This window comes from Grampus griseus (genome assembly GCF_964374135.1).
Source record: "Grampus griseus genome assembly, chromosome: 2".
Taxonomy (NCBI): Eukaryota; Metazoa; Chordata; class Mammalia; order Artiodactyla; family Delphinidae; genus Grampus; species Grampus griseus.
Window position 1 is genome coordinate 4,340,295 of NC_139018.1, and position 15,113 is coordinate 4,355,407.

The 15,113-nt window shown below is 56.2% G+C and overlaps 1 protein-coding gene across 1 annotated transcript; it reads left to right on the top strand.

Moving 5' to 3' along the window:
- Window positions 1–7,068: 7,068 nt before the first annotated feature.
- Window positions 7,069–11,076, top strand: RTL1 (retrotransposon Gag like 1; the record flags this gene model as incomplete). The annotated part of the gene is made up of 1 exon (XM_082648255.1): window positions 7,069–11,076. The coding sequence occupies one exon, from the start codon at window positions 7,069–7,071 to the stop codon at window positions 11,074–11,076; it is 4,008 nt and encodes a 1,335-aa protein (XP_082504381.1).
- Between the last annotated feature and the right edge of the window lie 4,037 nt (window positions 11,077–15,113).

Genomic DNA, 15,113 nt, shown 5'->3' on the forward strand with positions numbered 1-15,113 from the left:
AAAGGCAAGAGCAGCCTCAGGACCAACTGATTGGCCCGGCCGATTGGGGCAGCCCAAAGAAGGAGGCCCCTCTCCCCGTGAGCCTCTCCCGGCCCCGCCCGCAGGTGGCACTCTCCCCCTCCCCGGGTTATTCTGGGCAGAGGGATCCAGCTGCCCCCGGAGCTGTCAGTCAAGCGGTGGCAGGACAGGCACTCTGCATCGGAGGGAACACTGCTGGGTCAGGGGCACTGCCCTTCACCTCGACGGCCTGGGGAGGCGAGGGGCTGCAGGAGCCCTCTCCAGGAGACCTCCCCCTAGCCCAGGATGGAGGTGGAGGTGAAGCCCAGGGGACAGCCCCAGCTCTGCCATAACTCGCTGTCTTCCTGAGTCACCGTTTCCGCCTTCTAGTGTCCCCAGTTATGTCTGAGGCCCGGGGGGGGCCTGACAGTCAAGGACCTCTGTGGCCCCAGGGGAAGAAAGGGGAGTAACAGAGACTAGCTGTTCTGGGCCAAGGTGAGAAGGGTCTCCTATCTGTAAGGCCCAAGGGGTCTTTAGCACAAGTCAGGGAGTTGAGTGCCAAGGCAGGGTCTCGGAAGGGAGGGACCCCCAACTTGAGCTCTGCCAGGCCAGCAGCCCCTGAAGGTCCCATGGTCCACTGGGACCCGGGACCCAACCCCAGCTACTCTTGGGACCCTCAGGGAGCCACCGTCAGAAGTGCCACCACCCTTCTCCTCTGCTCTCAACTAGCAAGCTGAATGCAGAGAGGGACCACGCCACTGGTCCACACCAGGGGAGTCAAGAAGGACCCCCAGCCTCAGCCTGCTAAGGGCACAACTTGACCTTGCATTAGTTTAACAGAATAACTAACAACAGCCTGTGGCCCTCCCACCGCCCCTGTGCGCCCACCGCGTTGTGATGCCCCATTCCATCCACGCCACCAGCAAGACTGGGGCAGTGCAGGGCGCAGCACATGAAAGACACTCATTTCCAGACGACCGAGCCCCCAAGACCCGGCGGCTGTGTCCCTCGAACCCAACTGGTTCTGAGCACAGCCTTGAGGCGGTGCAAGGCAGAGAGGGGTCTTCACCTGACAACAGCCTGGTGCCCACCTGACGGCCTCGAAAGCCAGGGGGCTCCAGGTGTGACAGCCAGCGTCTGGGAGGCCGGAAAAGGAGAACACGAGAAGCCCTCCTTCCCCTTCCCCCCTCACCCCTCCTCTTTCTCGCTGTCCTACCTTCTCCCCAGCAACTTGGGCCTCCGCCCCCCTCCCCTGTCCTAACCTCTCCCCTAATTCCTCCACCTCCGCCCCCCGCCCCAGGCTCAACCCCGCTCCTAAACATCCTCTCAGCTCCTCTTCCAAGCTCTATTTTTAAAATCAGATTTCCTTTACTGTGCAAGTGAGCTGACGGGGAGAGGTATTCGCTGAGGGATTGGCGCCCCCCCGGCTCCCCACACCCAACCCTTCATAGACGCACGTTGGCAGCCTTGACCCAATGGGCCACTTGCTCAGAGGCGAGCGAGGAGCTGACCTGACCGAGAAGGCTCCAGGCGCTGAAGGTGGTGAGGCTGGGCTGTCTGTGTACGAGGGTCGGGAGGGCAAGAAAGAGGGTCCAACCCAAAGAACCCAAACCAGGCGCACTAAATCATACTGGATTTGGGAGGGTTTTTTTTTTTTTTTTTGGTAAGGTTAAGAATTTCCAAATCAGTAGACATTTCTGAAAGAAATTTTTGTGAGGTTTGAGACTTCAACCTGTATCCAGCTTCATCCGTAGGACTGAGAGTGCTACTTCCAGAGAGCCCAGAGGAGAGGCAGGGGCAGCCCCTGGGCTGCATGGGGCTGCGGTGGGTGGGCCCGTGGAGGACAGGAGTCAGAAGGAAGCCCACAGTGGTTGTCCAAAGCGGTGCGTGGGTCTCCGACGACGCCCAAAGCCCTTGCAAAGGGGCAGACAGCTGAGCCCAGTGGAGCTTCAAGGGGGCGCTCGCAGGAGTACAGGGAAACCCCCGCCCTGCCCCTCCAGGACCCCGAGCTCACCTCCGGCACAGTATTGAACACAAGGGTGTGGTTCTCATCTCTTTGCTGGTGACGTTCTGCAAGGTTGCCTCCATTCCTTTATCTTGGAGATCTAGCGTAATGCCTGGTCCGGAAAAAAAGAATCAGGACATGCTGCATGAATTAATGAATCATAGGTAGAGAGATGAGTTTTAAAAAATAAAAGGACCTGGGACAATGAAATCAAGACGTGTTTGGGGGGCAAGAAGTAAGAAACCCAGTCTTTGAGGAGTGAAGGGTGAAAGGAATAAGAAACTGAAGCTAAGAATCGTAGATGGTGCAAAATGTTGGTTTTGTGCAAATTTAGGCTTTATACCCTAAGTAATAAAGAGCAACGTGAGGACTTTTCAGTATAACCAACACTTGGTCCAATTTGCATTTCATGCTCAGGCAATTGGATTGTATGTTATGGACATGCATGCGGAGGGTTTTAAACTGAGGAAACCATGATTAAATTTGGGAGCCATGCTAAGACAGGGAGACATTTTGTTAGTGATGAAAATTCATTAAAAAGATTTTAAGTGGGGGGTTTCATGAATGGATTTGGGGTTTGGGGGGAAGAAATCTGGACTTTATTTTGAGAAGTGACAGGATCAAACCTTTATAATCATGCTAAGGAGTCTGGATTCTTGCCAGTGGGTTTGAAGAAATGTGATGGGGAGATTTTTGCTTGTGGGAGGTAAGTCTGCAGAAAAACATCAAATATATTTTAAGGCTTTGGACTTTATATTACAGGCAATGAGGGAACATTGGAAAATTGTACAGAGAAAAGTGAAAGCCACACATTTAAGTATCATGCTAAAACATCTGGACTTTCCATGTTGAAGGGTGCCAAGGTCTGACTTTAAGAGCACACCAAGGAGATCTGATGGGTGCTGACAGTAAGGCTGAAAGACTTTGATCAGAGGAGTTACATGATCGACATTGGGAATAGGCACAGAAATGTGGAATTTATTTTGAGGCTCTGACATGATGAGATTTTTGCACGTGCCTAGGAATTTGATTTTAAGCAATAAAAAGTTCTAAGAGCGTGACATGCTGAGTTTTGTTGTATTAGATAAAGAGTATGCAGTGACATTACAAAATAAAATTCACATATGATGCTAAGATTTTGGATTTTTTTCCCATAATTCCACAATCAAGAGACACTGTGAGATTTTAAGTGCAGTGGCAAGATCAAACTTTATTGACCGTGGCAGAAAGCATGAATTTTATTTTAAGGGATGACAAGATCAAATTTTTATATCATGCTAATAAGTTTGGATTTAAGCCAATAAAGGGTTTCAAAGAATGACGGGGTGAGATGTGGGGATGTTTTTATAGACCAGTCCGAAGATAAATTACACGGTAAAACGCTGTATTTTACGATGAGTAGTTGGGACTTTATGTTACAGGCTATGAAGGAACCTTGAAAAGTTTTAACTGGGGAGTTACACGATCAAACGTACACATTTCAGCAGAGCTACGAGAGTGGATTTTTATGGTAAAGATAATATGATCAGATTTTTATAACATGCCAAGGAGATGTGATTTTATGTGAGAGTTGAAGGCATTCAAGCGTCTCATTCGGGGGAGGGATATGATCTCATTTTTGAACCCTCATGCAGAGGCATTTGGATTTTAGCCAGTGAAGGGTCTTAAGGAGTGACTGATGAGAGTTTTGTCTCCAGGGGAATTAGCTGGTAAGATATATTTTATGCTAAGGTGTCTGGATTTGATGAACCAGATAATGAAGGCACATCGACAGCTCAGGGGAGGCACCCCTTGGTACAAGCGCACGCTGTCTGTACTTTATGCTGAGGGATTGGAGCATTTATGGCAAGTAATATAGAGGCAGGGCAGGACTTTACGCTTATACAGAGGTTATATGATGGAATTTGCACAGGATGCTGAGAAGTTTGGACACTATTTTGAGGAACGACGGGATCACTTTTTTGTGTCAGGCTAAGGAATCTGGATGTCAGCCATTAAAGAGATTTTAAGAAAAGCTTCTGTGTTTGGTAAGAGCAGTGTGCAGAGAAATTGTATAGTAAAATGCGTATTTTCTGCTAAGGAGTTTAGATCCTATCTCACAGGTGACTAGAGACATTGTGAGATTTGAAGCAGAAGTTACAAGACCAAACTCACGCATCTGGCAAGGAAACGTGACCTTTCATGATCAAATTTTGATATGATGCCTAATTTAGAGGTTTGGAATGAAGCCAATAATAAGTTTAAGAAGTGACCTGGTGAGGTGTGGAGTTTTAGATCCATGAGTTTGCAGATAAATTACATGATAAAAATGTTTATTTTATGCTAAGTGATTGGAACTTCATATGATAGGCAATGAAAAGAAAGTTTTGTAAGCTTTAAATAGAGAAGTTATGGATAACTTTTATGCCTCTTGCTAGAAGTTTAAACGTTGATGTGAAAGAGTAGCAAAAGCAAGTTTTCACAACACGCCAAGGATATCAGATTGTAGGGTGAAGTCGAGGAAGCTGAAGGATTTAGTCAGGTGCCTCATCAAAGTTATAAATATGTTGAGAGTCTCGGCTTTTCATTTATTTATTTATTTATTTATCTAGTTATTTATTTAAACTGAGCGCCAGGTCTTCGTTGTAGCACGCAGGATCTTTAGTTGGGGCGTGCGGAATCTTTCAGTTGTGACATGCGGGCCCCTAGCTGCGGCATATGCAGGATCCAGTTCCCTGACCAGCGATCAAACCCCGGGCCCCCGGCATTGGGAGCGCAGAGCCTTAACCGTTGGACCGCCAGAGAAGTCCCAAGAGTGTAAACTTTATATTAAGAAGGGGATAATCTAGTTTTGAAATCATCTTGCTAAGGTGTTCAGATTTTAGCTAATTAAGGGTTTTAAGAGACATAACGGAGATGTGTACTTTACATTTTAGCCAATTTCAATTTTTCAGTTGTAAATTTTAGCCAATAAAGGATTTGAAGGGTAGTAAGAGACCTACTGAGATTTTATATTTCAAATTTTAGTCAATTTAAAATTTTAGCCAATAAAGGGTTTTAAGGGTTGTAGGTGACATACTGAGATTTTATGCTCTAAATTTTAAATGTTAGCCAATTTAAATTTTTATTTTAAAATTCAAATTTTAGCCAATTTAAATTTTTAAATTTTAGCCACTAAAGTGTTTTAAGGGTTTTAAGAGACATAGTGAGATTTTTATTTCCAATAGATGAGTCTGCAGATGAATTACTGTGTCAAATTTTGTATTTCAATTAGAGACTTGGAATTTTATAATAATACACAGTTAACAGGACTTTTATGAAGAGGAAATGAGTTAATTTATGCAATGTGCTATATACGTATTCTCATAACGGAGATGACGGTGATGGTGATGATTTCACCTAAAAAAATGTAATCTCTGCCTTGAGGGAATGACATGATCAGAATTTTCTATTATTCTAAGGCCTTAAATTTTAGCCAGAGAAAGATTTCGGTGAGTTTATGTGTCAGGAATGTTTATGCTAACAGGTTTGGATTTAATATCGTAGACAGCAAATAAACAGCGAAAGGTTTTAATCAGAGGGACTGCAGGATCAAATTTAACTGTCATGCTAACAAGAATGTATTTAATTTTGAGAAACAGCAGATCAGAATTTCGTATCGTGTTGGAAAGTCTGGATTTTAGCCAATGAGGAGTTTTACACAAGGGAATGCATTTTTTTTCTAATAGATTGGCCCGGTGGCTAAAAAGAAAACTGGGGAGCAACAAAAAGTGTTAAATGCATAAAGAGCAGTAACCGTAGAGCTAATTGATTGGAGAGCCAGAACTCCATCTGCTCTGCCCCAACACAGAAGGGTACAAATAACCCCAACCAAAACATCTCTGTAAATTCTGCCTTGGCCCGCTAAAACCACCCATGATCAGATTTTCAAAAATCCATCCTAAGTCACTCAGATGTCAAAGTTATCTGATGCCCTCTGCACACCCCAACCCCTTACTGAACATCCCAGCTCTACTAGATATACCCTGATGCTGGCGGGGAAACCAACCAGCAACAGAGAAGGGGCATCTGCTAGAGCAAAGAGATTGCAGGGGCATACGAAGATTTTTGCGCAAGCGGAACGGAGGCCAAATGTTTGACGTTCCTGAGCCCCCACAGACAGCGAGGGCGATCTCGGGAGAGTGCAGGTTTTAGGAGGGGTGGGCAAATGATTTGCACGTCTGCTCGACAGCTCAGAGCTAGGGAGAATGCTGCATTGGAAGTGGGTGAAAGACAGGAAATCAGCAAAAACTCCGAGTCAGAATCAAGTCACAAATGCACAAGTCTCTGGCACACAGTAGGTGTTTTATAAACATTTCTGGAGAAAAAAGAAAAGCCAGAATCCAGATCACTACTTCTGCCTGCCCCCGATGTCTGCTTCGAAGCTGGGAGAGGAAAGAAGGGCTATTTTGGGCGTCTGAGCCAACCGACGGGATAGCAGCCAAGTGCCCATGTTCTCCTCTTGCCCTGGACTTGTTAAACAGTAGGCATCTCTGCTGGAGATCCGCACCTCAGAAGCGAGGAGGCCCAGCCTGCCAGGGGCGGCTGTGGACGGCACTGAGATGTGACCTCTGTGACTCTCTGGTGACCAAGGAAGGGAAGGGAGGCTGACCAGGCCTGTGTGCCAGGGTTGAGATGAAGCAGTTAACGCACCCTGCCAGGTGCCTGCCTGCCATGGCGGCCACTCCGGGCCCATCAACTCCACAGAATTTATGGGCTGTGAATTTCTTACAGCCATGGGGGAGTAGTCAGGCCAGACAGGCAGAGTAAACCTGGGAGAGCAGGCGGGAAGGTCAGGGGGTTGCAGATTTTTCTCTCCATGGGATGCCCCAAGTTGGACCCAGGGAGGCTTTCCCCAGCTTCTCTCTGCTCTGCCAGGTTGGGCATCTGATTTGTCCTGGAGACCCTGACCTCGCGAGACCCTAAACCACTGCCTTTCCTCGCACCCCCTCCCCACCCCCAGGTTCTGACCTCCGCCATCGCAGTCACTGACCGGACGCGTCACAACCTTACCCGTCTTCAGAGAACACTCCTTCCCATCCGACGAAATGATAGAACCCTCTGAAGACTCATTTGAGACGATGATGGAGCGTAAGAATCCATCATCAAAACAAATGGAGTCCTCCGAGGGCTCATCCAACACCACCGTGGAGACACCAGGCAGCAGAGTGGAGGCGGCGGCAGCGGCGGCAGGGCTGGCCGGTGGCCCGGCCCGGGAAATGGGAGAGCTGCCCATTGATCTCCTCCAAGACATGGAGGAGCCATCCAGTGGCCCACATAGGGAAATAAAGGATCCACCCAATGACCTACTCCAAGACCTGGAGGAGTCACGCGATGGTTCGCATCTGGAAGTGGGGGGTCCCTTTGGTGGGGCACCTGGCAGAATGGAAGAGGCATCAGTCAACCCACGGGGAGCCCAGGAAGAGCAAGACGACTACACTGACCTGGCTGGGTGGAAAGAGGCGCGTCCCGAGGAGCCGGCGGACAGCGTGACCGCGGAAATCACGGGCATGGTGACGTCCATTATCTCTCTGTACTTCCGTGTGCAGGACCTCAGAGAGCAGCAGAGGGTGGCGGAGGAGATCCTGACGAAGGGGATCAGCGCCGGCCAGCTGCCGGTCCCAGGCAAGTTCTCGGGCGATCGCAGAGAGTACCACGAGTTCATCGTGCTCTGCCAGCTGGTCCTACAGAGCTGCCCCAGAATGCTCTACAGCGACCGCCTGCGGGTGGGGTACGTCATCGGCCACCTCTCGGGCCTGGCCTTGGAGTGGGCCGAAGATCTGGTGCAGAGAGAAAGCCCCCTGATGGACGACTTCCCAGCCTTCCTGGAGGCCATGTCCGATACGTTCCAGTACCGCCAGGCCCTGCGGGTGGCGGAAGAGGCCATGTTCAGCCTCAGGCAGGGGGATCGCGCCGCCATCGAATACATCAACGAGTTCCAGGGCCTGGTGCCCACCCTGGGCTGGCCAGACGACGTCCTGCAGGCCCACCTGTGCCAGGGGCTCAAGGAGGAGATCAGGCACTATCTGTTCCGCATCCCTCAGCCGGATTCGCTGGACAGTCTGATCCTGCTGGTCCTGCAGATAGAAGAGAAGCTGGCAGAGAGAAGGGCGATGCTCCGGCTGCCCCCGGAGGCCCGCCCGCGGAACCTGACCTGGATCGACTCGCCCGCTCCGGAGAGGTGGGTGGTGAGCAGCTGGCTGCCCTGCGAGGCCCGCCCCGCCATCGACCGCGACCACCTGTTCCTGCTGCTCACGGTGAGGGTGAACCCCTACCACAGCGTGGCGGTTCAGGCCCTGGTCGACTCGGGGGCGGGCGGCAACTTCATGGATGAGAGGTTCGCCCAAGAGCACTACGTCGAGCTCTACGAGAAGCCCTGCCCGCGGTCGGTCCCGTCCGTGGACGGCTCGCTGGTTGGCCACGAGCCCGTCTGGCTCTACACCGAACCCCTGATGTGCATTCACCAGAGCCACCACGAGTCCCTGCAATTCGACATCATCCCGTCTCCCAACTTCTCCGTGATACTAGGCATCGACTGGCTCCGAGTCCACGCCCCGGAGGTCGACTGGGTCAAAGGCCGCTGCACCTTCCACTCTCCCTACTGCCTGAAGAACTGCTTCCGCCCGCCCCCACCATGCATCGCTCTGGAACGACATGCCATAAGCTTGCTGCCCGGACTGCCGCCCCTGTACTCCGACCTGGCCGACGTGTTTAACCCGAAGGAAGCAGATGAGGAGACTTCCGACCAGCCAAGCTCAGACGGATCCGATGATCTTTCTGAATCAGAGCCCTCTGAGCTTCAGCAGGCTGGAGACAGTGATCACAGCGAGACCTATCACGAGTGTCCCTCCACCGCGCCGTGGGAACCTGTGGGGGCCGGGATGCAAGAAAGGGCCAGGCGGGAGGAATACTGGGACCCGCAGGACATGCTGACCAGCACGCACGACTACGTACAGATGATTCCAGAACTGTTCGACCAGTTACACGGAGCCACGTGGTTCACAAAGCTGGAGCTGCGTGGCACCATCGTGGAGGAAAGCATGAACATACGCCAAACGGAAGACGTGTGGAAAGCAGCGTTCGGTTTGGAGCTTCAAGAGATGACGAGCTACTGGCCCTTCCCGATCTGCGCAGACCCTATCATCCCTCAGGGCGTGATTCACTTTATTCTAAAGGACATGCTCGGTTTCTTTGTCCTCTCGTACGGGCAGCACGTCCTGGTCTACTCAATGAGCCAGGAGGAGCACCTCCACCACGTCCGCCAGGTGCTGACCCGCTTCCGCTACCACCACGTCTACTGCTCCCTGGACAGGAGCCAGTTCCACCGACACACCGCCGAGTTCCTGGGGTTCGTCATGACCCCCAAAGGGGTGAGACTCAACAAGAGCATCGTGAGCACCGTAACAGGGCACCCCACCCCTGGCTCTAAGAAGTCCCTGCGGAACCTCATCGAATTCGCCTTCCCGTACCGGCACTTTGTGGAGCGCTTCGCCGTCATCACGGAGCCCCTGGTGCGGCAGCTACTGAGCGACCGGCCCTTCTACTGGGGGCACGAGGAACAGGAGGCCTTCGAGCGCCTGAAGTGGGCTTTCCGCCAGGCGCCCCTCCTCCACCACCCCAAGCCCCAGAACCCGTTCTACTTGGAAACGGGCGTCACCAAGACGGCCCTGCATGCCTCCCTGATCCAAGTCGACGAGCAAACCGGCCAGCGAGTCTGCTGCGCTTTCTATTCTCGAAACATCTCCCCGATCGAGGTGGAGGCCTCGCCGGCAGAGATGAAGACCCTTCCGGTACGGGCTGCCTTCGTGGCGTGGTGCCGCTACCTGGAGAACACCGAGGAGCCTATCATGATCCTTCTCAACACAGAGGATCTGGCCTCTCTGAATAATGACAGGCTCACCGTACTTCTCCCCGGGCATTGGGTCTTCTTCTTCTCCCACTTCCACTTTGACGTCATGGAGCGGCCAGAACAAAAGGGTGGCCAGCCCCCGCCGCCCACGCGGAAACGCCTCCGGAGAAGGGCCTTCCAGCAGCGCGCTGCCGCTCGGCCAAGGATGCTCTTCGCTACGGGAGGGTCCCCCAGGGCTCAGTCCCCAGAATCGGGGGACGAAGAGGAGAATGAAGACGCCCTTCATCAGGACGAGCCACACGGGCAGCACCTCCAGCAGGAGCTCCTGGCTCTGATACCAGCAGACCAAATACTCAACAGCCTCCTTGCCCATCTCAGCATGGCCCAGATCAGGGCAGTCATCCTGCACTTCTTCCGAGGCCTCCTGTTCTGGAAGAACCTCCTGGCCGTGGCCGCCCTCCTCGTGCTGCTGAGGTTCAGGACGCGCCTCGCCCTGCCGCCCGCACCCACCTCGGACACGGCCCGGCCGCCGCCGCGGCGCTCTCTGTGCCTGCTGCTGGACTCGTCCCTCATCGCCCCCGCCGTCGCCCAGCTGTTCACCCAGATGCCCCCGCTCACGGGCGCCAACACCACCCCGGCCGAGGCACCGGCCGAGCTGTTCCTGGGCCCTGGCCAGTGGCGGCGCGACGCCCTGCTTGGCCTGCGACTCACGCCCGAGTTCTGGCAGGTGCTGTGCGAGCTCTTCGCCGTCAGAGTCGCCCCCCGTGAGGGGACCCACCCCCACCCGCGCCCGGACCGCTACCTGGAGCTGCACGTCGTGGACGATGAGGATGTCGTCTTGCGAGAAGCCCTGCAAGACGACCTGCAACGTTACCGTCAGTGTGGCCTGCATGACGGCCTGCAAGACACCTCGCAGGACGAGCAGGAGAGCGACGTGCAGGACAGCCTGAGCCCCGGTGCCTCGGGCGCCCGCGGGCCCCGCCAGCACCTCCCCGGCGACACCGGCGTCCGCCGCCTGCTCTGCATCCGCAGCGCCCGACGGGGGTCCGTCGCGATCAACCGGCAGCTGGCGGCCAGGGTCCTGACCCACTTCCTGACCGCCGTCTACACCCAGTCTACATCCACCCTCGTCGGGGTGAGCCCCCCCGGGGAAGGAGCAACGCTGGAGGAGCTGCCCGGAGAAGAGCAGGACGCGGACCTCGACTGAAAACGCCTCCTCTCCTCCGCCCCGCCGCCCCACAGACCCTCCCTCCAGCCTCCCCATGCCTCAGCCGGCTTCGCTCGGACCCCAGGCCCCCTTCCTGCCGCTCCTGACCCAAGGGGGAAACACTTGAGAAGGGCAAACAATCGACTCATCGACCAGCAACAGCATCCGTGCCAACAGGCTACCCAGTGGACCGTCCAACCGTCAGAGACCCAGAGTCGGCTCAGGGCTACCCAACTCCATCTTAATTCTCCAGGTCCCAGGCCTGCAACTGGGCGTGAGATCCATGAGGGGAGAGAGCAGCGATGAGCAGGAGATGACCCCGTGACCCCAGGCCGGGTGAGGAACCAGTACAGCAGACGCAGACAAGCAAGCAGGTGCCGGGGACGCCCCCCCGGAGCGACGAGTGGCCACCTCGGGCCACCCTGGGACACTGACCTCGGCTGCTCCACTGACATCGTCTACCTCCACCAGCGGTGCCCCCGCACCCCCGGGCCCCGCCCCGACCTCCCACGCCTCGTGGGGTGCTGAGGGGCCTCCCCCGCCCCACCTCCCTGCCAAGCTGCACCCGCCCCCCGTCCGGTCCAGCGCCCTCGACACCGACTGTCTGACCCTGAGCTCTGGCTCTCACCTGGACGGTCCTGCTACAGAGGGGCCCGCCATGCCAGTACTCACCGGACTCGCAGCCTCAGGCGTCCCTGTGACCGTCCGGGACACTGACGGGGTGACCTCGCCCGGGGGGGCTCCCTCCCCCACCTCAACACTGACAGCACAGGGGCCTGAGGCCCGAGACAAGGGGAGGGGCTCCAAGAGAGACTGAGAGAGGCCCGAGACAGCCAAGCAGCGGAGAACGCTCCTACCAGGCCGCCGCTCTCTGCCACGGGGAGGAGACCCTCCCCGCCTGCGCGCCTCACCGCTTCCCACCCCCAAATAAAGTAGAGTTAAAAGATGATCTGACTCTGTGGCTTGTTCTGAAGGTGGAGGGTGGGGACAGGCGGGGTGGAGGGCGGGCAGGTGGAGTGGGGGAGGGGCGGGGGTGGGGCTCCCCTGGACCACGCCCACCAGGCCCCAGGCACGCAAGCTGGGGGGGTGGGGGGGTGGGGGGGTGGGGGGGTGGGGGGGTGGGGGGGTGGGGGGTACAGGGGAGGAGGGCAACACGGGGAGCTGCCTCTTCTGGAGGGTCCGGATCAGGGACCCCAGAAATCCAAGTCCCAATTCGTCCCACACGAGAAATGGGGGTGGGCGGGCTGTGCCCTGCCCCCCTAACTCGGAGGGTCTTTGAACCAAGGAACCCTGGCTTCAGCAATTCCCCCACCACCACCCCTAGTGGAGAAGGCCAAGGTCCCACCGTCCTAAAAGTGGCAGAAAAGCTGTTCTGAGGGTGCACTGCCCTGGGAAGGCAGAGGGCGTCCCAGGGAGGGAGGACAGCGGTGACCGGGCACTCAGGGCTCACTCAGCCCACAGCCCAGCCCATGCTGACCGAGGGTCCCTCTGCCTGGCCTCAGGGCCCACCCATCCGGCAGCGGCCTTGGACGTCCCAGATCCGCCACCCCTCCACATGGGACCACTCCTGTGGGGGACCTAGAACCTCCACTTGGGGAGGGGCTCCAACACGGATGTCCATGCACGTGGGCCCTCACACACCATGGCAGGGGCCTTAAGTCTGCCCTCTGGGGCACAGAATCTGCCCCTGACAGTGGCACCATGAGACCACCAAGCAGATCTCAGGTTCAAAGGTCAGGGGCTCTGCAGGGGCCTGACTCCCTACCCCCTCACAGGCCTGCCCCTCCCCACCCCTAAGGAAAGTCGTGTCCCTCACGGATCCCCCAGAGTTCTGTGTCCTCTCCGGCCCCAGCCGGCGTTATGCCCGGTGCCCTCACTGGTCCCCAGGAGCGACCGACCGTCGCTCACCACCCACCCGTCTGTCTGAGGCATCTACCCCCGACGGCAGCACCGCGAGATCATGGTCAGGATCCCCAGGTTCAAAGCCGGGGGCTCGGCTACACCTCCGGGCTTCTCACCACCCCCCGGCCCCCTGCTGACCGGCTGCACCCCCTCTCCCAGCCTCCTCTCCTCCGTCGCTCCGAGCCATCGGAGCTCCTGTCACAAAGGAAGTCACACTCGGAGTCCCTGCCCTCCACCGCCCCCCATGCGTGGACTTCTCAGGCAGCTTATTCAGGAGAAACTTGGGAAACCGAGGCCCAGAGAGGGCAGTTGACCTGATGCTGGCTGAGAAGGGGTCCAGAACAGAGCCGAGACTGGGGTCCTCCCCGGTGGCCTCCACCCTCTCACCCTGGGCCCCTCCATCCCCGCCACGCCCTGCACACCTGCAGTCACGGACCCAGGAACGACGCCCACAAACAGTCACCATCCCCGAGGCCCCAGGAGCCACGGGCACGCTACCCGTCTGTCTGTCCACCCCCTGGCAGCAACCCCAAGAAGTCATGGGCAAGCTGCGTGGGTCGAGGTCAGGGGCTCATCTCCAAGCACCCCAAGACCCCCTTAGCGGCCCTGACTCCAGCTTGCTGGGTGACCCTGCCTAGCAGCTGTCTGGTCTTCAGGGCTGTTCTCCTATCATCAAATGGGGGGTGTGGTTAGAGGGGAGGGGAGTTTCAGGGGCAATGAGACACAATCTCCAACAGCCTCTGATTCCTAAAATCCCCTCTGTTCCCAGATGACACTCCTGGGGGTTCCCAAATCCCTTGGCATGAGCTCCCCTGGAGCAGAGCCTTGGGGTTATGGTGGGGAGGCCACGCGCAGCACTGGCCCCTCGCCCAGCCCACCTGCGGGGGGTCCTACAGGCTGAACCTCCAGGGCAAACCTGCCTGGTAGGGGCTGCCCTGGGCGATGGGGTGGATGGTGACCCCTCCCATCCCTGCAGCCCAGGACCTGCCAGGAGAGCCACTCTTTCCAGCCAGGCCTGTGCAGGTGGAGGGGCAACGGGACGACCTCTCGGCTAAGGTCGAACAGAATTCGCCACCAAACAACCAGCCCTACAGCGGGGGGTCCAGACGCCCAGTAAGGTACGCATGCTCACCCACGGTGACACGCCTGCACTCACACACACATAGAGCGTCCACGGTGACACGCCTGCACTCACACACACGGAGAGCGGTGGGGCTGCCGGCACAATAGCGCTGGCGCAGCAGTCGGGACACAGTGGACGGCGGGGTACTGGTCTAACTGGGTCCCCTGCCCCAGTCCAGCCAGAAGGGGCTTTATCCCCATTTACAGACAAGAGAGGCAGCTCCCAGGCCAAGGAGGACAAACTACTGACAGGGCAAAAAAACACTGGGTGATGGTGTCCCCACCTTCCTAGAAAAAGAGTTTAGAGAACACAATACAAACCTTTTTTCTCCTGAAAGCAAGAAAAAAGTCAGTACTTTTTCTGACTGCTGGGTTATGACATCATGCCACCACAACAAAGGTGGAAACTCAAGACAAAAGACAGGTTACACAACCGCCTGTGCCCAGGTCGCCCCTCCCTCCCCCCAAGACCACCGCCACCCAGTGAGCTCTGACAGCATCCAGGGACACAGGGGAGCCCCGGATTCCAACCAGGTGAGGCTGCCAGCCTCTCTGACACCCCCCTGCCCTTCCCAGCCCCCCCAGCCCCCCCAGCCCACCCATGGCCAAGAGCTCCAGCCTCCAGGTCTGATACACGTGGGCCTGTTTCTGGAAACATGTAACAATACGCAGTCCCCGGCAGCTGGTGGCTACTCACCACTCGGGTCCTGATATGCCCAGCCCTCCTGCAGGCAGCCGCACATCCAGCCTCTGTCAGGCCCCCCGACACAGGAGCTTGAAATCCCCTCCCTGCCCACCAGGGCGGTGCCCGCCTGTGCCCAAAGTGAGCAAGAAGCCAGCATCACACAGAGCCCATCCCCACAGCCCGGCCCCCACTCCACCCAGCCACCAAGCAGCACATGCTGTCCACTCCTCGGAGCTCTGGTTTCTATCCAAGGTCCTGAGCGGGAGGAGGCCTTTCCTTGGCCAACATCGAGGCCTCTCGCGATGGGACCTCGATCCTCCCTGTGCCA